Raw genomic sequence first — 21,910 nt, 5'->3', positions numbered from 1 at the left:
GCAAACTACCAACTGCATCTTCTTCTTCGTAATATCATCCGAGGCGATGTGGTGACTGGCCCCCCCCCCCCCCCCCCCCCCACTTCACAACTTGAGATTGGCCGATCACACGAGGAGAAGACGATTGTTTTCTAATCATTGAGTGGATTGACTAACTTATGGAAACGTATTGTAGTATGAACTCCGCAGTCTTCCCTAGGTCGATGTGATAGGCCTTATAGCTTGATTGCGCGGGGCTGGTCAGTACAGGGGGGGATTGTCTTGCCTTCCACATACTTCCCTCCCGATGGCCTCCACATGATGCTGACTGGCTCTGATTGCAGTTCTTTTACCAATCGATGCCAATCATCACTTGGATTGTCTCGAGTGAAATGCAACTCAATGTAGTTGACAAGGATGAACCCGTATTTTTGATACAAGGGGGTGCTCATATGAGAGCCTTCAAGATATGCCTCGAGTCCACTGTCATTCATCATTTTGACCCAGTAATCCATCAAGACCGCTGCCGCACCCAGTTTGCGATATTCAGGGAGTACCCAAAGAGCCTGGCCATCTAAACAGAGAATCAGTCCAAGGGTCTTGAGAGAGGGGGAGGAAAGAAAACGCGCGGCCAACTCAGCGGCATGGCGCAGTCCCTGAGGGATGATTGGGTGGTTGGAAGGATACGGTGATGTGTAGTAACAATGAAAAGTTCCCACTGCAACAATGATGCATTCACTGTACAGCAGCAAGAAAAGCAGGATTTATTGGCAGGTAATCGGGGATGCAAGCTGGCAAACAGATTCCGGGGTTGCAGTGAAAATGCATTGTGTTTGTTGATGGTACTCACAGATATGAGCTTTGTTCATCATTCTGGGGTGCCAACTCCACATTTGCTGGTATAGCTGCTGCATGAGGCCGTGCCGCTCGGAACCAGGTTCGAAACCGGGACCGGGAAGCTTCACGTCCTCTTGCGTTGCGGTGGCCTCGCGAGATGGGCAGTGGTCAGCACCGAACGAGTTGGTGCGATGTAGTGTCCATGCACCACCCCCAACGATCCCTGAAAGTCCCCGAGACTTGCGTCTCCCGTCTTCCAACTTTACCCAGTGTTGGTTGACGTCGGCACGTGCAGCTGCAAGATACGCTATCTTTGTAGCCGTAAACGCAGCAGCCTCCGCTTTGCCGCCTGTACCGATTCTTGGAAATGTGAGTTGCCCGGTGGCCTGTAGCGGGTCCTTCCAGGAGTCCCAATAAGTGGAAAAAAGATCATCCCAGTCTCGGTCAAAATCAACGGGAGAAACGACAAAACGACAAATCTCTTGCATGATGAGTGAAGGAGGTGGCGACATGAAAATTCAATCGCGCGAAGTACTGGCAGATATGGTCTTGATTGAATTTTCTTGTCATTTTCAGTCGTTATCATCAACTTATATAAATCCTCAGGCCTGCATGTCCATGTGAGGTTTGTTGATATCAAACACTGATTGGGCAAAGCACCGTTACATATAATTTCTATTAATGCCTGCGGTGTAGCGATTAAAGCGAGTGAGAGGCTACTTTAGGTACCTATTGAAACCCTCTGGCGGGTAATCATGCCCAATTCTTCCAAACAACACACAACCTTGTAAACCCACACCACAGGGTGAACAGCATCTGCAATTTTGTACTCGTGTATTACAAAGACTAGCTTATGCCAAATGCGAAGAAATTATTGCAGTTTAGCAAGTTTGTAGTCTCTGCGAGTCTGGCTGGAAACTCGCATCAACATAAGGCGTTTGATTTCGTGTGTCGTGAGAGTCTCTGTCGAAGGAAGTGTCGCCCGCAATATACAAACTGTCCAGGGGAAGAAGGGATGGCTTTTCGGAAGTTGGAGTTGATTTCCATAAACGGAAGCTACTCCAAGATCTTGTAAAGCCACCCAGCCGCTCGAAACGTTTCCTCATGCTTTGGTCTTTAAGCAGAAAATTAAATGTTGGAAGGCAAGCTGCTATACTAGCCAAAGAAACCTCGATCATGCTCCACCATAGCATTGTGGATGCTGTGCCTGTGTTCCGAGCCACTTAGTAATCATTCAAGTGATAAGAGATTTTTTCAACATTCACTCACGGTTGATATCATATCCTGCAGAATATCCTTCGTAAAGGACAATCAAGTAGATAGACATTCTTGCAGCTGAAGCCGCTACAGACATAAGTCCGAAGAGGAAGATGCCTGTCACAGCAAACTTACGGCCCTTTGACATATTGAGTTTCCATATCTGTACCACAGTTAGCGAGAGTCTAGTGAGATAGTAAGCATCTTGTGTCTCACAGCAGGGATGGGAAGAATGAGAATTGCCAAGTCCAAGACCATATCCGAAATAACCATGGCCACTTCAGGGGTTGAGACATCACACCCCGACTCTTCTATCGTCTGGAAAGGCGCCCAATGCAACTCAACGGACTTTCCACATCCAAATATAAGCGCGATGAGGAACCCCACAGACCACAAGGTACTTGTTGCGACCATGACTTTTGAAACCAAGTCAAAGACAGAGTTTTTGTGGGAAACAAAAATACGGCGACAAAAGAAAATGACGCCCGCTTTGATGAAGCCGTAAGCAAACGACATCAGAAACTGCAAGGCAAATTGAATCTGTTCAAAATCATCAGTATCGTGATCTGTGCCCGGGAAAACTTACTTGCCTTTGCTTGAAGTATGAAAGCGTCAAGAAATAGACCGTATGCTTCAGTGGCATCTGTTCCGGCTGGAACTGGGGTCGGATAGCCAAACACTTTGAGTCGCTCACCAGTGATGAGGCAAGCGCCCATCCCAGCAACGAAGACTACTCCAATGGCAACAAGCCAGTCATCAGCGCCGGGTGCGGCCTTTTGAAGTCTTCGAACGTAGAAACGTAGTAACACGCATGATATACAGACTAGAGGAAGTGCAATCCCCGCCGCGAGGATTTGGCCGGGTGTTGCAAGAGGGAATGGGAGTTCGAGCCAGTGTATGGAAGCCATGCCAGGAGGTAAATTTCGCGACTTGATCGTATAAATAAAAATTTATGAAACTACTCGTGCTCATCCATCTTCAGTCCAGAGCTATGGACAGTCTTATATCAAAACCCCCCTCAACATTGAAATACACAACCTACATCAATACATCAAAGTCAGCTATGCTTAGGTACAAAAATGGAAGCTTCGCAACGGCCCTGGGCTCATACAAGCGTTGCAGCGTACCTAGTCTTGCATTCTATTCTGGCCGGCGCTTGATGAGGTGATGAAAATTGCCAGGAAGAAAGCACTTAGCATCACCATCCTGGCCCCTTACCACGGCCCCCGATGCAACGAGAGGTCAGCCTCATTGTCCGTCACAAACGATCACGATGTATGCATTTAGCGCGGAAGTAAATAACAATTATTTCTTGCTATCAACTTCTGGAAAGTAACAGGAATGAGTGACGAGATGCATGACAAGACAATGTGTCAGTCCATATCTGCAGAAGCCGGTGTGCTGCAGTGGCATCGAGATGGTAGCATTTCGACCCACTCCATTTCCATCTCTGTCTTGCTTTGCAGCCAACGATACTACAAAGCACGCAACCGATAGGCTAAAGATATACCATATCATTTATTGTGGTGCACGCATTCACAGATCAGCGAGAAGATATATCCACCGAAACTGCCCATTGATAGGTAGTCCGGAGAGCCGTCAGCCATTTTAAGCGACTTTACGTTGCATTGCACACTGCTTGGAGAATTCACATGCACCAGGCTCAGCCTCTCAATGTCGATGTCTATGTACTTGAGACCAAAGGTACATAGCATATATATGCAAAAAGACGAGGGGCATTAGAAATCCGGTATAAGGATATGGCTGTACTGTACTACCTGGGTGTTGTGAAGTGGTCGAAAATGACAACACATTGACAAACTTTCCCACCTATTCTTTTTTTTTCCCAAGACCACTGGTTGCGCTTGGATATCCTCCTCCTAATTTTAGAACTTTTTATCACTCAGTAACTGCCTTGAACACAATGGTGCCATCCTTGAAGATGAACCAAGATTATCGACTTCTAACCTCAGGCGAAGACACCGAAGACAATTTGCGAGTCTCGGTTGACACGAACGATTTGCATCCTCGATTACCCACGCAAAGATACACATTAATCCGTTCTATGAAACTTGTGACTATGGTTTTGGTTTTATCAGCTGGATTTGTCGCGGGTTACTGGATGCGCTCTTATGGATCTATGGAAAGTAGCTCGCCATATGGTATAGTCTACAATTACCCGACCTGTGGCCAAAAGCCCTGACTTCGTCTGCAGCAAAGCTTGAGTTCACAAAACATGATATCCTTTGGTGGAATACTGAGTACAGCAGCAATAATGCAAGCATCCCGGAACTCAACAAGTTATGGGACACTCAAATTCCGTGGTGTGTGACTCTCAAAACTTGCTGTTGTCATTTGAAGAATCATTCTTCTTGTCTTGTGGATGAATTCCAAATGAATAGATTGTCTATATAAGTCAAAGTTTGATTATTTCTAATTATTGTTCAGGGAAAGCGGCATCATTGCACTGGAGAATGAGGAGGCACGCAGGCTAGGCCTCCCGGATTCACAGCCGTTCCCATGGGACTCGAGCAAGAAGAGTATCTATATTGTTAATGCTCACCACATACTACATTGCGTGGTAAGTTAAACCCTCATTTTACCCACTTCTGCACTCGATAAATCGTTGTATAATAGAGATGATTCAGTGCTTAATACATGGTTGTAGAGAAATCTTTACATCTCCATTCAACAGTATCGTACCAACACTCCCCAGACAATCGACCACCCCCACATACTTCATTGTCTGGATAGTCTACGCGTCGAAACCATGTGTAATGCCGACGACACCTTGCGTTACGTTCCACTCAACTCTATGAACGGGTTCCGTCCCGGCGATGGCCAAGATCGGACATGCCGTGAGTGGAGCAAGCTCCAGCAGTTTGTGGAACGCCACGACCCATGTTATCGCTATGTCATGCCTGGCAGTCATGAAATATCTAATTTAGAGCGCTTCAAATTTTGTCCGACAAACTCCGAGTACTTGCCAAAGATCCGCAAATATTTTGGCTACACCGAGGAGTGGGTGCCCGAAGCCCGAGAGGGTCGGAGAGAGCTTGATTGGTGAGAGGAACACCGGTCACGTTGAGGTGCATTGAAATGATACGATAGGAAAAAGATACCGGTATGCAATGATGTGCGACATTATTAGGTCTTTTGGGGATCGGATACTTCGATATGCTGTGAAAAGGCAATTAGCGTCAAAGATATATACGTGATATCCAAGAGATCTCTAGTAAGTCATCGCCAGTACTTTATGACCCAAGTTGGTACCGCTGCGGGGCTCTGTGGTGGCTCTAAGTCTTCAGTGTTCTGTATGGTTGACATAATGCTTGCTAACCTACGGATGCCGAGATTTAAGGCAATGCAACGACCACGGAGCGGCGGAGGTCATTGGGTATTGAAGATCCGGCTGACTGGATGGCTTGGATTGGGTAAAATATCACTTTTCGGTCACCTTGCTAGACCTGTAAACCCGATCTATAGTATTAAAAAGAATACATTTTGGTGCTCGGGAATTTGAATGTGGAAATCGTGCAGCTTGGAGACACCCCGCCTGATACTTTGACATCTGTAAGGCGCTTGCTGGCCAGTACCAGGAACTTACGGAAATAACGGGATGTCAAATAGAAGTAAACGAGTGTACTATTCCAGCTACAGAGCCACGAGAGTGATGATCGTTAGGTTGGATCTCTCAATTTACGGTTGGCAAGGTGCAGCTATGTAAAAATGTGACGACAAGAAGAGGGCGGAAATGCCGTAATGGCTGTGGGGATGTTGGTACGTGCCTAGCACCTGATAATATCATTGATATAATTTTACGATCATTCAATGTCCGTTGTGCCTCATTGATCCCTATATTTTCGTATCTTTGATCATCTCTTATTTCGAATCTGGCTCCTTCATTTTTCACACTTTGTATTAGTGACGATTCATCACTCTGCATCTAGGCGCCTGGACAATGATACATTTGCATACTGGCTTGCACCCAGTAAGAACTTCAAAACGTCGGCACGAGCGCAGCCCTCTCCGTCCCCTTCCAGAGCAGCAGGTGGTACATTACCTTTCTCACGTAATTGCCCCCCGCCCGCCCCGGAAGAAGTCAATCCAGCACTACATCCACCAGACCTTCTCTTTTCAGGCTCAGCGCGTTGCAAACATGCCTATTGGCAGCCGAGAATCAGACGAATCCTTGCGGCCCAGCACTGAAGCTCACCGGAACCGAGCGGCCTGGTTGGTTACGACCCCTGCACCCAGAACCAAATGCAAGAATCCCTTAAAAGCAGTGTAAGGCAGTGCCTGGATGGCAATTAGCAGTGACTTCAGGGAAACAACGGGAAACGAAGGTTTGAATAGAAACGATTAAGTAAGCTAGCTACAGGCCACGAGACTGATGATTATCAGGCGTTGATGATCTCTCAATCTGGAGGTGGCAAAGCGTAGCAAAAAGTGAAGTACAGAAGAGGGCGGAAAGCTGTAGCAGCTGCGAGGAAAATTACCTACATATGTAGGTACTAGTACCTAGCGTGGTTGGTGCCTAGCACCTAACAAGCAGCGTCGTCGCCTTGGAACATGCTGCTGCAGTCAGCAGAATCACCTAGTAGGCACAACGCAACCCTTTTTGTGTGTGTGTTTTTTTTTTCTTTCTTTCTTTTTGTCGACTGCATAGTAACAGTGACTATCATGTGTAAACGGCAGGAAGAGGGTCAATTATACCCCATGAGGAAGCGACTGGTCGCTCTCACCAATGGTCAATCTATCTTTGCTAGAATCATGGCGCCGACCAACCGAGTCACGACTTTATGACAAGAACATGGGTATGTAAGACAGAATGGCAGGTTTCTTATGCACAATATATAAGAATAGAGCTACAAGGATCGATGTGATTGGATTCTAGTGTTTTGGGGGCGACATATAAAAATTCACCGTTCATGATCGGCAGTTGCTTATTTTAGACGACCAAGCTCGCCAAGCTCGTACAGAAAGTAAAAAGACGAATGCTGGCAGGCATCCAGAGCTGTCTGTTACGAATAAGCCATACTTTCCACTCTTTGGAAGCTCGGCAAATACTCCTAGAGTTTCGGCGAATTTCCAAACTATTACATGGAGAGAAGGAATACAAAATGCCAATATGGAAAGGTTTCCCTCCGCGGCTTGGCGACCTCAATTGGCGGCAAGCGACAGCAATCAACACGACAATCACCAGTATAGCCGCAGTCATCTTTGTGCCACTTCTCCTCGCGGCATGGACCAAAGCTGGAGGCATCGACAAGACTCTCATGTTCTTTTCCGGTGGCTGCGACACGGGAAGCGCCAGTCGACTAAACGTGGTGCTACACTTGGGTATCAACATATTCTCGACGGCGCTCTTGGCGTCTTCAAATTTCTTCATGCAAATATTGAACGCCCCGTCGAGAGAAGAGGTCGTCAAGGCACATGGCCTAGGCTCGTGGCTGGACATTGGTGTTCTGTCGTCACGAAATGCATTCCGGGTGTCACGCTTCAAGACTGCTTCCTGGATAATATTCTTTCTCAGCTCTTTACCGATTCATTTATTGTTCAATAGTGCCATATTTCAAACTGACAATCGGGGCGCTTTCTATCACTTGACCATTGCCAACGAGGCATTTATCCATGGGGGCCAGTATTTTGGTCCAGGAGCATCCTTGACAATGCCATCTGGAGATCTTGATGCCAAGATTGATTGGCTCGTTTGGGACTACCCGCAAGTCTCCATGGACGATTATCGCGATCCAAAGTCAGCAATATCCGCCAACATATCGTTGGCGGCTGCCCATGCTGCAGGCTGGAACAAGGTTTCGGCAGCAGAGTGCAGAGACACTTATTCTGTCAACGGCTGTTCCGGCATAAGAACCAACAGAGACCTTGTCGTTGTCATTGACAAGGCCGAAGGATGGGAAACTGGCGCCATCTTTGACATGTCATTCAATGAGGTCGAATCCTGGAATTCCATAGTCCCGCCCAATCAAACCAACAATCTGTGGTTTAGCACTCGTTGCTTGATGGGTGCCGACCTTGCGGGTGGCACACTTGCATGCCATAATGCATGCAACAACTCACTGAGCTTTGCGCCCGAAGACACGGGAGATTCTTATAACATCACATTTCTGCCACGGCTAACGTTTCAGAACACATCAATCTATAGAGGATTGCATCTGGATCCTCTGCCTGTGAGATACTGCCTACAGGAAGCCTTTGAGACTGAATGCCAGCTTGGACTCAGCATTACATTGTTATTTGCAGTAACCTTCTGCATTCTAGTCAAACTGTTGCAGTGCCTTATTGTCATCAAGTATCTTGACACTTCAGAGAGCCTCGTTACGCTGGGAGATGCTGTGGCAGCCTTTATCGCCCGGCCTGATCCCTACACGGCTGGGTACTGCACAATGCAGAGGCGCGACGCTGCGCAATGGGAAATACAGGAATCCCACGAGAAATGGCAGAGGACATCCAGGCGCGTGGGGTCCACGCTTTCTAGTATGCATTGGCTGGTGACTTATGCCGTCTTCTTCATCTGTGCCTCAACTGCTGTTGCTTTTCTGATCGTTATGACGAATAAGCATCTGGGCCTGTGAGTACATTACCAGATCCACATCTTCTTGTTCTTGCTAACAATTTCTTTGCTGTCCAGGCAAGGAACGATTACACCAAGTGACTCGAACCCGCTACTGTCCACGTCCGTTGCAAAAAGTTTCTTGTCCGGGGTCTTGGCAGTGAACAGCCCCCAACTAATGCTATCATTTTGCTACGTGCTCTACAACAATCTCTTCACCAAGATGCAGATGGGGAGAGAATGGGCAGCATTGAGCCGAAGCTACAAGGGACTTCGAGTTTCCGACCCAAGGTAAGTTTTGCCGTACCAAAACTATGATGCACACGGGGGAACTTTTGCTGACGGTAGAATATGAAGAGGCCACCAGTATGCAACGTATCGTCTACAGTTGCCCTACAGGTACAGCATTGCTTTGATCATTGGGAGTATGATACTGCATTGGATGCTTTCGAACACATTCTACATCGTAATTGTTCAAGGAGGTTTGTAAATGCTTCTCCCAAGGGGCGAAATCATCTGCTGACAGCAATCAAAGACTATTTCAATCCAATAAAGTCAATTTCTATTCATGATGACTCCGTCGGCCCGGAGAGGTCCATCGCGTTCGGGTATTCTTCTACGACTCTCCTCGTCTGTCTTGTGATCTTTATTGCTTCTATCCTGGTTCCAATTGTCGTGGCTCTATCTCGCTTGCCGGGAAACACGACTGTGGTGGGGAGCGAGTCTCTTGCCATTTCCGCAGCCTGCCATGTATCCACAAAGTCCAAGACGAAGCAAGGCCTCTCTTATGAGAACGGGCCATGGGAGGTCTTGAATGGATCCATGGAGAACATCGAGAGCGCCCGGCAGAGTTTGATTCCCACCACATGCGGGACTGCTGACATGGAGCCTGGATATGAAATGGTCATGATGGACAGTGCAGATTGCACTGCAGATGCCGAATCGCAGCGTATGCATCTAGAGGGGCACGCCAGACTGCCAGCACAGGAAACGAATCATTGGATGGCAAAATCATTGGAAGACCAACAGCGTTTATTGATTTCACAGGGCCGGATCAAATGGGGCGAGGTCACCATGCCAGTAGAGTGGTACGCGCATTACGAAGAGTTACCAGAACCAGTTCGACACTTGAGCTTTGGCTTGGAAGGGGACGAAGTACAAGAGCCAGAAGATGGTCAATGGTATGCGTGATAAGAAGGGCATTGGCTCATCGCTAGAAGCTTGTGGCCAACATCTGTCTTCATCCATCGCGCTGCTGATCGGCCACTTCCAGAATTCATGATCTCCTAGTCATCAGAAAGCCCAGCTGCCAAATTAAAAGTGAAAAATAGCCTGACATGATGCTTTGACAGCATAAGAGAAGTCTACTTTGACTGGAGAGAGGCGTAGTAGCTTGCGACCTCCGCAACAGCACTTGGAGACAAGCGACTCTCTGATAGCTGGAAGCATTCGGGGAACCACTCAGCAAAGCCTTTGCCAACGACAAGCTTGGCCAATTGTTCGCCGGCCAGCCAGGCATATGGCATTCCATAACCGTTGAAACCAGCAGCGATAAACTCTCCGTCCCCTGCCCGCCCGGTGGCCGACATGGGCAGCTTGCCGACCAGCGGAATCTCGTCATGGGTGAAGCCCATGATGCCGCTCCACGCGCTCTTCATCGAGTCCAGCTTGGTGTCTTGGTACCCAAAGAACCTGGGCAAGACGTCCTGCAAGTGATCCCGAGAGACGTCGGTGAGGACCGAGTCGTCGGCGTTTAGCGTCTGCTCCATGGTCCCCTTGTCGCCGCCAAAGAAAAAGTACCCCGTCTTGGCGTTTTGGGTGAGATACCAGAGCCCGTCGGCCAGCGTCTCGCTCTCCTTGTCGTACTGCGGCACGTAGTGAAAGGCAAAGGACTTTTCCCGTCCTCGGTTGGGCACGTTGGGGCCGAGGTCTTGCACCGTCATGGTCCCTCGCAGGGGATAAATGACGCCGCGGATGTTGGGCACGAGATGGCCTACATGGCCGTTGGTGCAATGAATGACCTTTTTTGCGCGCGTGGTGCCTCGCGGGGTGTGCAGTAAATAGGCGTCGCCGTCGTGCGTGACTGATGTGACGGGCGTCTTGGTCTCAATGGACAGCTGGCGGGAGTATTTTGAGAGCAAGCCAGCAAAGACACTCGTAACTACTCGATAGGGCCATAATACTCCAGCCGTGAGCGTAACACCGCCCTTGGCACCATGCACTCCGTGTTGCTACAAGAGAATGTGTGAATAGAAAGCCGGGATCCAAGGACAGCACAAACTTGGCACTTACCTTTTCCACAGCGTCGGCGTCAATCACTTCATAGATGCCCCGTAGACTAGGGTGATCTCTTTCCATCTGCTCGACGCTATCCTTCAAGGCCGCAAACGACTCGTCATCGAGATATGCCCGCACCTTGACCACGTCGCGATACTCGCTCTCCTCGGCGGCATATTCCTGGACCACCTGGCGCACCCGATCACACGTGCGGAACGTAAAGTTGGCAATCTTGCCCGCCTGTTCGCTGCCAAACTTGGCCTTTCTTTCGGCGTAGGCCTCGCCCGCATTGGTCGCCAGCTGGCCTCCATTGCGGCCCGTGGCGCCGGAGCAGAGCGTGCGCGCCTCAAAGACGACGACCCGGAGAGACGGGTCGGCGTCGAGCAATGTCTTGGTCACACTCGCGCCAGTAATGCCGGAGCCGATGACGGCGATATCCGCCTCCGCCGGCATATCTGGGGACTGCGTCTCTGCGAGGGGATGAGGAATGTGTTGCCAATAAGATGCAGTGGGATTTTGGCGAGGAATTCCAGGGTCATCTGTGATGAGCTTCTCTATTACGTGAACTGCGACATGTTGAGTTAGCCAAGAAGGACCGGCAATCTAGTTACTGTTGGTACCTTTGTCTGATGCGGCCATGGTGTCGTCCTTTAGCGTGACGCAGATGATAGAACAGCGCGACTCTTAACAGCCAACAACCGTGTACTGGCGCAAGGTGGATTTGCCGTGTCTCGTAGAGAGAAAAGAAGAATATTCTATCAATGAGATCAATCACGAGAGTCTCAAAGGGAAGCCGCGGACATCGTCCGTACCTGATCCGATTCCCCCGCTTTGGGGACTCCCATGGTATCTTTGTGGGGGTATCCACAAGTGATCTAGATATGCGATCCGAGCTATTATAGTGACGATAGTGGTGACATGATTAGGATAGCGCACTATACACATGATAAGCTTTGTAGGTAGATAGACTTTTGGCAGTCCTTGAACATAATTTTCCGGCGCGAGTTTCTGAGAGTTTTCTACTTTTGAAATTTTCATTTATACAAGGGCAACTCCCAGGATCTTTATCGCGCGTATGTAGTGACTAGCCGCAACATGATTCAAATCATATGAATAATCCACTTCACAACAAGCCCTTGGTCGTTTCCCTTGCGCTCATGATTGTGCCTAGCCAGCTGCGATTGCATTGCATGTCGCATCATATACACAGAGTTTTGCACAAGTATATGCTCAAGCGCCAAAGGCGCTCGTTAGGGCATCGTACTGCTCCTGCGTCACTGCCAACACGGAACCGTGCCTCATGTAAGTGAGGGCCGACGCCGTGGAATCGAACACGCCCGACGTCGGGTCGGCAGACTCCCAGGCCCGCAGCCCCGCGCCGCCGCCGACGAGGTCGCTCAGCAGCCAGGCCTTGCCGTCCACCTCGTTGTCCCAAAAGGGATACGGCCCCTCGTAATCCGCCGCAATGACGCCCGCGGGCCGCTCCCAGTCGCCCCAGATGCCCCCGTAGCCGACCTCGGCAATGATGCCGTCGATGCCGCCGCCCGCGTGGATGCGGACAAAGGCCGTCTCGTTGATTTGCAGGAAGCTGAGGTCCAGCGTGTCTGATGGACTGTAATCAATATAGGTTCCAGGGTCCTCAATCGTAGTAAAGTCGGTGGTGATGCCGCCGCGAATCAAGAGAGGTGTCGCGGTCCCCGTGTGCGACGTATCGTCCTCATCATACAAGGGTGATGCCCAGTGGACAAAGAACTCATCTGCGGCCTAGTCAGTAAGAGAACAGACAGTCGAGAAACTTTGTTTGTTTTGTTTTTGCCATACTATACTGAGGCAGCCAGACTGCATCGGGTGCCCACACGCAGCCAGCAGTAGGACCTTCGGCAGTGACCAGTCTTTCATCTGTCCAATTGACCAAATCCGTGCTCTGCCAAACCACAATGGCGCGCGATCCATTGGCCACAGCAGCGGACCAGTTGGTCTATGAAGTTGTGAGCATAATTGCAATCGTCGTTGTTGGCCCATGGTGGTGGGGGATGGCAAACCAACCTCGCCGATATTCAAATCAGTGCCCAGAATGTACCATATCCCATCTCCAGCAATAATGGAGAGATCCCGTACGGCGCCGGTACCGAGCGTCGGCGACACAATGTGATTTCCGCCATTTAGCTCGGTAAAGCCCAGCGGGTCGTCATTAGTGCTGAGGGCAAAGTAGACACTCTCGTCAGCCGTCTTCCAATAGACTGCTAGATAGCCGACTTTGCTAGAGTCTGCCTTTTTCTGGAGAAGGATATCCTGTAGAGGCCCGGGGACTTGGGGTACTGCAAACACATGGGCGCAGCTGAGGAAAAATGCGGCAACCGTGAAGAGTGAGTGCTTCATTTTGATGGACTTGATCGCAAGAATCTAGTACTGAGGGGCCTTGACACAAGGCTCATCTTGAGAGAGGTGCCAAGGTTATGCGAATATAAATACTCAAGTTGCATCTTGTACGTCATGATAGTATATTAGCATTTTCGCTCCATTGAAGCCGCGATCAATGGATTCGCTTTCTGCCATTTCACGATTCTTTGCCACTGCCGAGCTTTGTATATTGCTCTGCTCCAGTGGGTTGCTACTAGGCGAGCCAATCAACGTTTGCTCGCCATCGGAATTTCTCTGGGCGCAAATTCCTCCATTCACTATTCTCGCAACTGTCGCATTCTTTTATAATGCATTTGCAAATACATTGCACATTGCGTAGTGCACAACCGTTCCAATTTCAGTGACATGTGTCTATTACCACAAATCTGGCCATTTGATTGGTGCGCATCCGTCCACATACTCTGGTCGGTTTGTTTGTATGTAATAGTATAGTTGGCGGTTGGAGGAACAAATTGTTGAGGGCGGGCTCGTGCCAATAGACTGCCCCCTTTGCCTTTGAAATATACTGTCCCTGACACGCCTAGTAACCGCAAATCGGAACAGACTGATCACCCATCAAAGGCACTTGGCAACTGCATTGAGTGAAATCAGTTCGTTCCATAATAGAGACCGCATCTCTGCTTCTTGAAAAGTTATGTCTAGCAACATGCGACTTGTTCACCGATCAGGACGATACAGATGCTTGATTCAGCATACCTCATTCAGGAAACGCCATCATAATGAATCATTGCCATCAGCTCATCAATCAAGTGAAGAATAGGTTTTACTTCAATACATTTCAGACGACTGTAATTGCTTCGTATTTTTGGTGTTGTGTCAGTCAGTCGGCCAGCTCCTCATGTCTAAGCGCGAACCCGGATGCTGAACCTATGTTCGACTCACCTTGGGGAACGGGGGGACGACGATCACCTTGGCTCGAAGGCGTAATTAGCAAGAAAAGCTGTAACGGAACTTGCGGAGAGTTACTTTGCTCGTGAAGCTTTTGGGCCAGGAACGATCCTATGAAAGAACCCCAGGCTGGCCATTCTCAATCTTCCAGCAACACTACAGTGTCGATTTGCTCCTTGCATGGCATCCTCCAGCTGAGCCCTCTTGCCGCGGCCAAGATGCCCGCCCTTGACATTTGGTCTATTCAATCACAACAAGTTAGACTTACCGAGTCGGGAAGCGCCGTCCCGGGCCTGGATGCAGGGTCAATCCGACCCTCGATCGACCATCTTATCTGAATCCTGATTGTCCGTGGACATGGTAGATCGATCTGCTGCTGCAGCATGGTGGTGCTGTTGATCGGTGTGTGTCTTGTTCTGGTCGACTTGATCAGCACGTCGCCTCCTGCGGCTGTCGACGAAAATGGAAACACAGGTACTTCTCAATCACCTAGCACCGAGCGAATGCATCTGAATCTGGATCTGGAATCTGTATCCATCACGAGAGGGGTGGAAAGGGCTATTGGACACAACCCTGATGCTGGTCTCAACCGGTGAGAGGGTTTGATGGTCTCTGCAACCTCCGCCATTGTTTGATATCCTCGTCTGATTTCTGCGTTGGCAAAACTGGCCCCCCTCCTCCCCTCAAGGGGTGGCGCGTTGAATGGAGATTCGTTCGTCGAACCAAGGCCGAGCAGGGACCAGCCCATCTGTACAAGAGAGAAACAAGATGTTCTCGCAAGGGGAAAATGTGCTCGAGATAATGGACTAATGGAAGGCAGGGGGTGTGTCAACTTTCAGCCCTTTGCTCTCCACACTTGTCCCTGTACTGTATAAGGGGGCCAGATCGAGAGCTGCATGGGACTTGGAAAGAAGAAGGGGGGCCATTATTGCCTCTATTTCCCATGTTCCATCAGGCGCGCTTGCTTCAGCTCCCGGCGCCCAGGCCCAGGTTAAACCCGGGTACCCGGGTCGAGCCCGGGCATCCATTGGGCATGGGGTTGTTTGTGTGCGTGTCTCGTCCGGGCATGCAAGTATTGAGATCTGGCAGACGAGAGATTTGCGATGGGTTGTATCAGAATCCGCCGGTGATTGCACGGTGATTAGTTTGTATGTAAGTAGAATGGGCCAAGGTAGCGTGGAAGGATCGAAGGAGTTGTTGCATCGGCGGCTATGCGAGTTTGCGGGTGCCCACAGGAGTAGAGTTTGCGATCCGTACCTCTGTATCGGCCCAATGCCCCCCACGGTCATAAGGGGAGGGGGGGTTTATGAGAAGGATTCAGGTTTCATGCATTCACATGTGTATGCCATGTCAATCAGCGCTCTCGATTTGCTCGACTTTGTTTGCTCTTGTCCTGTCTCCATTGTTTCCATGTGTGTGCGCGGCGTGGGTGTGGAGGTGGTATTGTCTTTTTTGCCAGGCCGGGTTACGCTGGAGGGGGCCGGCAGAAAAGAAAAGAAAAAAGCGACCAATGAAAAGTGTCAGTTGTAACCCCGTAGATACTGGAAATAGGTGGTCAGACCATTTTTCCATTTGGGCTGAATGTCTTTTTCTTTTTTTGCTTTTTTTTTTTTCTTTCTTGTCCCCTCTTTACGGCGGGACTAATTAAACGAATGCTGCGGGTATTGATGACAGAAGACGGCGGCGGGGTTGAAAGCATCAGTCAAGTTGAGAAAAAGAAAATAAATCGTTTAGAAAACGAATAGAAAACAAGGAAACAGAGAGACCCCTGGGCGCAGCTAACCCAAATGGATTTTGACGGTGCCTTGTCTTTCTTTACTGCCTTGGCGATGATAGTACCTCTGTATCGAAGATTGGGATAGCTAACCCCCAACATGCAGAATGCATGGCGCAGCGCAAGAAAAAAAAAAAAAAAAAAAAAAAAAAGAACCAGGGGGGCCGGCGCGCAATCATCATTAGAAGACGGGACAAGAGTCTGGGGGGCGGTGCTGGTAGATCTGGCAAGTATGTACACATGCAAGTAAAGGTAGGCAGTGTTGGAGATAAGTGTACTAGACATACTATTGTACATGCACTCGCTCCATGCAGATTATGACGAGCGAATGATTATGGTTCGGGAAGTAGAAGCAAGAAGCATAGTATTTCTGTCAAATTAGTGCCCGCGTTGCCGGGGGTTTCTTCAGCGTGACGTTAATCTACTTTTTGTCATCTCCTGGTTTGCTGCTCGTGTGTACATAGTAGATCAAGGAAGTTCCATGCATACCAAGGATACGCCAATGACTACTTGCAGCAGCTTGAAAATCTTGCTTCTTTCTGTAATTTTGCAGATCTCCCGGCAAATGATTTACTTTGACACATGGGAATTGCAGAAATGACATGATTGTCCGTTTTGCCGGGGTGGGGGTTCTTTCGTCTCTCTTTTTCTTCGGTCATCAAATGGTCAATCTGTGTATTGTAGCTCTGTCAGTGGTCTTTCGAGGATGATCAAGTCAGTCCCTCGAGGAAATGCAAAGAGAAGCAGCACATCAAGTAGTCGTGAAGCAATAGAATGAAAAGCTTTATTGTAACTGATGAATGCGATATGGGTAATTGATTTTGTGGGTATATAGTCGTCAAATCGTCACAATGAGAAAACCTCGAAAAAGTCTATGCCTTGAACCTGCTTATTCTCCAATATGAAACATTAAATCCTATATCGCGTGGTGATACCAGAATCATTGTCAGCGTAGATTGGGATCAAGGTGAGACTTGCTATGATGCTGCCAAGCTGTCTTTGTCTAGTCGTCGAGCTCGCCGGGCGCATCTTCCTCGTCATCGTAATCGTCGTCATGCTCATTCTTGATTGTCATCTGAGTTGGTGCTTTGCTACCAGCACCTCGCTCAGGCTTCAGGGGGTTGTTCAGAGCCCACCTGCCAGGACCATCGTCTCTGACGACGGCAACATCTGACCGGAGGACCCAGTTCATCAGTGTGGGGTCATTGTCGCCTCCAAACATGATTTGAGCTTCTTCACCGTTTGCCGCCTTCTCGAGGTGCTTGGCCACGTGCTCCATGCGCTCGTCCCAAGCTGTGTGGCCGACAGCCTCGAAATCGCACCCCTGCACTGGGCATCTCATGTACTCGGGTAGTGCGCATCGAAGCTTGTGAGCCTCAGTCTGGCATGAACGGACTCTGTCTTCCCACTCGGGGACGCTTTTCTTGGCCTTGGCCTGCTTCTTGACAGTCGGTGGGCTATGCATTCGGCGAAGGTGTTGAGTATACAGGTCCTTGCGGTTGAAGATGGCGCCATTGGGAAGTCCACCATAGGAGCAAGGACCTTGCGACCCAGTATTGTTGGCGTTTCGGTGACGGGATGTTCCAGTCGGCTTGGTAGCGGAGGCGGATGTGTTGGAGAGCTTGGCGCAACCGTCCTGCTGGCATAGCCAATAGTTGAGGAGGAGGTGCTGAGAAGCTACATGTCTCTTCCATTCATTCTTGCTCGCGAACGTCGATTCGCACTGGGCAAATTGGAAAACACAGACAAAAGGCCGTGTGTGTTGCTGCTTGATATGTCTCTGAAGGCTAGCTTGGTCTTTGAAGGAGGCCTCACGACATTCCGTGCAAGAAAAAGCCCCTCTAGTAACGGCAGCTACTTTACTCATTGGCCTGTGAGACGCAGGCAAGGTCGACTCGCGCTTCACTCTCTTACTGGGGGAGTTGGGCTGAGAAGCATTGCTTCTCTTGCGTTGTGCAGCACCACGGTTGGTGTTGGAGGTCGTGCGCTTGTGCGGCCGACGCGCATTGGGCTTGTAGTCCTCGTCATCGTCGTCGCCGGCATTTGGTTGTTCACTATCGTGTTCAGAGGCGTAGTCCTCATTATCTGGCGGAGAAGGATAGTGCTCCGAGGCAAACTTCTCCTGCTTGATCGGGTGCGGTACATCGGCTGGGCTTGTCGTCCCTGTTGATGACGATGATGGTGATAGCTGTTGGTTTTGAGGATCCATTCCGCACGTGCTGCAGTCGCTTGACATGCTTGATGCCCGGGTAGAGAATTTAATGTCTTCATCGTTAAATGTTTGTTGATGTTCTTGGTAACTGGCGGTCATCTCGAACTTGTTGAAACTTAGGTCTGATAGGTAGACAAACTGTCCTCCATGATGTGACCACTGGTCGTAAGGTGCCGGTGGTGACAACATTCCATCTGAAGGCGTCGCTGGATTGTCCAATCCATGGTCGCTGTCGCCGAACGGGAGACTGTCACTACTACAGATAGAGGACTGCTGATCGTAAGGGGTGGTGCGTCCTGGGATGAAAGCGGCTGGCGGTACTGGTGCAGTTCCTTCCCACCTTCCGTTGCCGTGGTTCGCATATGCTGAGCTCTCGCTGTCAAGTAGATTGTTGTACCTTTGAGGGTAACTCCAAGGTGCTGTATCGTCTTGCACAGCGTGGTCCTTGAGCATTGGGTCGATATATCCTTGGTCCATGTTACCGAACCAGGTCGGTGCTGGATCTAGAAACGGAATCTGATACTCCATGATGAAGGATTTGGGGTGTTAGACTTTGTCCCCCAATGTGAGGATAGTGGTGAAGATGGAATTTCGGATCAAGTCATATGTTGTCCATGCGACTCCAAGTTGGTAAGATGTGTAAGTGACAGACAACAAAGTGGTGGCTGTACTTGATCAAAATTGACTGATAGTTGCAGGTATGGGACGGACAAAACAGAGACCCCAAAAAGATCAACGAAGGAGGACAAGAAATAAATTGTCTTCTTTGATTCTGCATACAGTAGTGGGGGCTGAAGGAGTTAAGTATGGAGATCAGACCAACGTATGAATCAATGATCCACTGAAGATGTTGAATGATCCTCCAGACTGGAATACAAGGACTGGGATTGTATAGATCGATGATGGGGGCGAAGTCGCAAGCTTGGAGCACTTTGCATTGTACGCATTGTGCCTCGCGAGAGACTCGATACTTAACCACCTCCCAGATGGCTTCAGTCTCTTTACTAACACAGAGGTCCCACAGCAGAGCCGCAAGAAGTACCCAAGTACCTCAAATAGTACGTACCTTTAGAAGAGTCGTCCGGGATGATGGGGGACTTTCGTACTAGGTTGCATACTTGGACCACAAGGACCAGGGAGGTGTGTGGGACGGGATGTAATTGGCACACGTCTCGTCCTTTGTTCTTTTCTGGCGTCCATAGGCGTCTCCAAGCGCCCTGGCGAGTTCAGGGCCCTTGGGGCCCCCCCTTGACGCCTTTTTGAAGCTCGCCTGAGGCAGACTCTCAAAACGGGATTGGGCAGAATACTAGGCATGTACCTCTGCCATCATAAAAAGACAATAAGAGGTTGCATAAGTGTAGGAACCTTTGCGGGTTGAACGCTCACTGTGTAAATACTGTAGTAGTTCGCGCACCAGTGTCGGACTTGCTCGATTTTTGCCAGGTTACACACGGGTCCATGACAACTCGGGCCATGTGTGTAATGTGTAGGACCAAAAGGTGGCTCGACCCGTGTCGGACAATAACGACCACAGCCCGCGGCGCAGGTACTGGGAGATAACATAAATGTGAACTCAGCCCTTCATCCGGCCGAAATCTTGTTTGTTGAAAATGAAGCTGTCACAGCAATAATAGCGTGGAAAAAGCCTCGACGAGATGCTTGGCTGCTGCATCTCGGGAAGGTGAAGTGGAGGGTGGCTGATGTAAAAGACGGACGAGGCATACCTTCAGGGAGCGTACGAATTGCAGTGAACAGGTACCACTCACCGATTGCGTGCGGAAATGCCTTTCTCATCAAAAATTGGACTCGTTTGCCCACGCGAGCTTTTGAGACCGGTTTGTGCCTCGCCGCTCGCGGGGGAGGCTTTCTGGCTCTCTCTCCCATCTTCTGGTTCCGTGCAAGTCAATCCCATCGCCAATCATTGGAAAGAAGTGACAGCAGCCCGGGAGGCCAGAAACCCGTGCCGATCTGCCGGAGCTGCAGTCTATGATCATCGCCATGTGAGAAGAATTAGGTGAGGAACCGCTCATCTCAGCAGTCAAGTAACAAACCGTAAAGATCCCGACCAATTGCAATGGCTCCCAACCAAGTGGTTTGCAAGACATGGGGGGTGGGATTATGTTTCCGGGAAGACTATGGCACCATAGCGTGCGAGCTATAGTCCCTGGGATCAGCTCTCGGGTGTTGAGAATTAGGACATTGGGCATGATGTTTTGGCATGGCCATTGTAACCCCCTGTTCATTGCCCTGTCTGATTGATAGTGGATGGATATGTAGGTAGACTGACAGGCAGTATGTATACTGGATGATGATAAAGTATAATGGGATTCTTCTGGGCCGATTATACATGGATCAGCAGCGACAGCCTACGGGGCGGGCAAGGCGGGCGGGAACTATGCTCCTCATCATGTTTGTAAGAGATGACGAGGTCCGCGTGGCCGACGCCCTGTGGGGTTGAAAGGCGGGTTGGATAGGTTGGTAGCGGCAGTAACCATCTCCAATCCGGAAAGGCCGCAGCGGAGGATCCCATCATATGGTTGAACATGCAGGGGACTTTCGGCGTTTATTTCCTTTGCTTTCCTTCACTGCAATCTTTTCACTGCAATTTTACTCTGTAAAGAGCGCATCTTTGAACTGCAATCTGATGTGTCGGGGGTCGGGCAGGGTTAACGTTGGCGTACTTTGGCGTCCTGTACCCTCAGGGAAGTTACAAATTGCAGTGAAAGATATTTTGTTGGATGAGGCTAATTCCGCCCCCACCCGCTGGCTTGGGGTTTGGCCCAGTCCGTAAACTGCTCCCCCGACCCGCGTGTGGGTAGGAGTTCCTAGAGGCGGCTGGCTCTTCTTTTGTTGGCGTCCTTTGGCGCAACTACCTAGCCTTTGGCGAGTTACAAATTGCAGTGAAAGACGTAAACTGCTTCCCCGACTCAAATGTACCAGCTAGAGAGGAGCAAGGAGTACCCAGAGGCAGCTAGCACCTTTTGTTTGGCGTACTTTGGCATACTGACCTAGGTTAGTTACACAAATCGCTGTCAAGGCAGGCATTGATGGTAACAAGACTTGGCGCGGGGTGTCCCATCACATTGGTGACAAGAGAAAAGGACTCACTGGAGCTAGGTCCTCAAAACATCACATCTCGTTCTGTCATTATCTCGTCTCTCAATCCGAATCCATACCTACTTGTGCCTTTCCCAGGCATGACCGACCTGGGTGACTCCATTTGAATCCACTGCAACAATTGTCAATCCCACTCATCTGCGTGCGATGCGTGAATAGTAAGGGAGCAGAAACAAAACCCACCAGAGACGCATGGCATGGCAAGGCAGGCAAGCACGGTCCGCTGTCAATTCATGTCCACGTTTGCAGATACCCAAGACTTTTTCTTTGCAACGACATAAACTTGAGGATCATTGATGTCTCGCTTCCACGCCGGCAACCACACAGCAAGCATCGTTTCGAAGACGTCCCCGTTTGTGGAAAGGAGGTCCCCGGGTTCGATGATCACTACCATTTTGTGACCCCCAATTAATATGTTTTCTGTAATGCAGATTCCGTGGTTGGGGTCACCTGATGCATCGGAGTCTCCGTTGGAGGCTGTGAGTTACCCTCAAAGGCCTTGCTAATGGCTAATGTATGTAGTTTCCAGGTTTCTCGAGGCCCTTTCTTAGGGCCTAGTGCACCACTAGTGTTC

General features: G+C 49.6%; 7 protein-coding genes across 7 annotated transcripts; 2 read left to right on the top strand and 5 right to left on the bottom strand.

Annotated features, from left to right (window-relative positions):
* Positions 1–215: 215 nt before the first annotated feature.
* On the bottom strand, positions 216–1,304 carry PFICI_06320 (uncharacterized protein; the record flags this gene model as incomplete). Its single annotated transcript, XM_007834901.1, has 2 exons — positions 216–553; positions 830–1,304. The coding sequence occupies 2 exons, from the start codon at positions 1,302–1,304 to the stop codon at positions 216–218; spliced, it is 813 nt and encodes a 270-aa protein (XP_007833092.1).
* A 773-nt stretch (positions 1,305–2,077) lies between these two features.
* On the bottom strand, positions 2,078–2,981 carry PFICI_06319 (uncharacterized protein; the record flags this gene model as incomplete). Its single annotated transcript, XM_007834900.1, has 3 exons — positions 2,078–2,236; positions 2,290–2,489; positions 2,660–2,981. The coding sequence occupies 3 exons, from the start codon at positions 2,979–2,981 to the stop codon at positions 2,078–2,080; spliced, it is 681 nt and encodes a 226-aa protein (XP_007833091.1).
* Positions 2,982–3,997: 1,016 nt separating this feature from the next.
* PFICI_06318 (uncharacterized protein) lies at positions 3,998–5,140 on the top strand (the record flags this gene model as incomplete). Its single annotated transcript, XM_007834899.1, has 4 exons — positions 3,998–4,235; positions 4,289–4,397; positions 4,522–4,654; positions 4,742–5,140. The coding sequence occupies 4 exons, from the start codon at positions 3,998–4,000 to the stop codon at positions 5,138–5,140; spliced, it is 879 nt and encodes a 292-aa protein (XP_007833090.1).
* Positions 5,141–7,196: 2,056 nt separating this feature from the next.
* PFICI_06317 (uncharacterized protein) lies at positions 7,197–9,838 on the top strand (the record flags this gene model as incomplete). The annotated part of the gene is made up of 4 exons (XM_007834898.1): positions 7,197–8,665; positions 8,726–8,938; positions 9,005–9,129; positions 9,183–9,838. The coding sequence occupies 4 exons, from the start codon at positions 7,197–7,199 to the stop codon at positions 9,836–9,838; spliced, it is 2,463 nt and encodes an 820-aa protein (XP_007833089.1).
* Positions 9,839–10,011: 173 nt separating this feature from the next.
* Positions 10,012–11,563, bottom strand: PFICI_06316 (uncharacterized protein; the record flags this gene model as incomplete). The annotated part of the gene is made up of 3 exons (XM_007834897.1): positions 10,012–10,878; positions 10,940–11,490; positions 11,545–11,563. The coding sequence occupies 3 exons, from the start codon at positions 11,561–11,563 to the stop codon at positions 10,012–10,014; spliced, it is 1,437 nt and encodes a 478-aa protein (XP_007833088.1).
* A 591-nt stretch (positions 11,564–12,154) lies between these two features.
* Positions 12,155–13,303, bottom strand: PFICI_06315 (uncharacterized protein; the record flags this gene model as incomplete). The annotated part of the gene is made up of 3 exons (XM_007834896.1): positions 12,155–12,681; positions 12,746–12,902; positions 12,971–13,303. The coding sequence occupies 3 exons, from the start codon at positions 13,301–13,303 to the stop codon at positions 12,155–12,157; spliced, it is 1,017 nt and encodes a 338-aa protein (XP_007833087.1).
* Positions 13,304–17,010: 3,707 nt separating this feature from the next.
* On the bottom strand, positions 17,011–18,747 carry PFICI_06314 (uncharacterized protein; the record flags this gene model as incomplete). The annotated part of the gene is made up of 1 exon (XM_007834895.1): positions 17,011–18,747. The coding sequence occupies one exon, from the start codon at positions 18,745–18,747 to the stop codon at positions 17,011–17,013; it is 1,737 nt and encodes a 578-aa protein (XP_007833086.1).
* Positions 18,748–21,910: the final 3,163 nt, after the last annotated feature.

Source organism: Pestalotiopsis fici (genome assembly GCF_000516985.1).
Source record: "Pestalotiopsis fici W106-1 unplaced genomic scaffold PFICI_Scf_4, whole genome shotgun sequence".
Taxonomy (NCBI): Eukaryota; Fungi; Ascomycota; class Sordariomycetes; order Amphisphaeriales; family Sporocadaceae; genus Pestalotiopsis; species Pestalotiopsis fici.
This window is presented reverse-complemented; position numbering and strand designations above follow the sequence as displayed.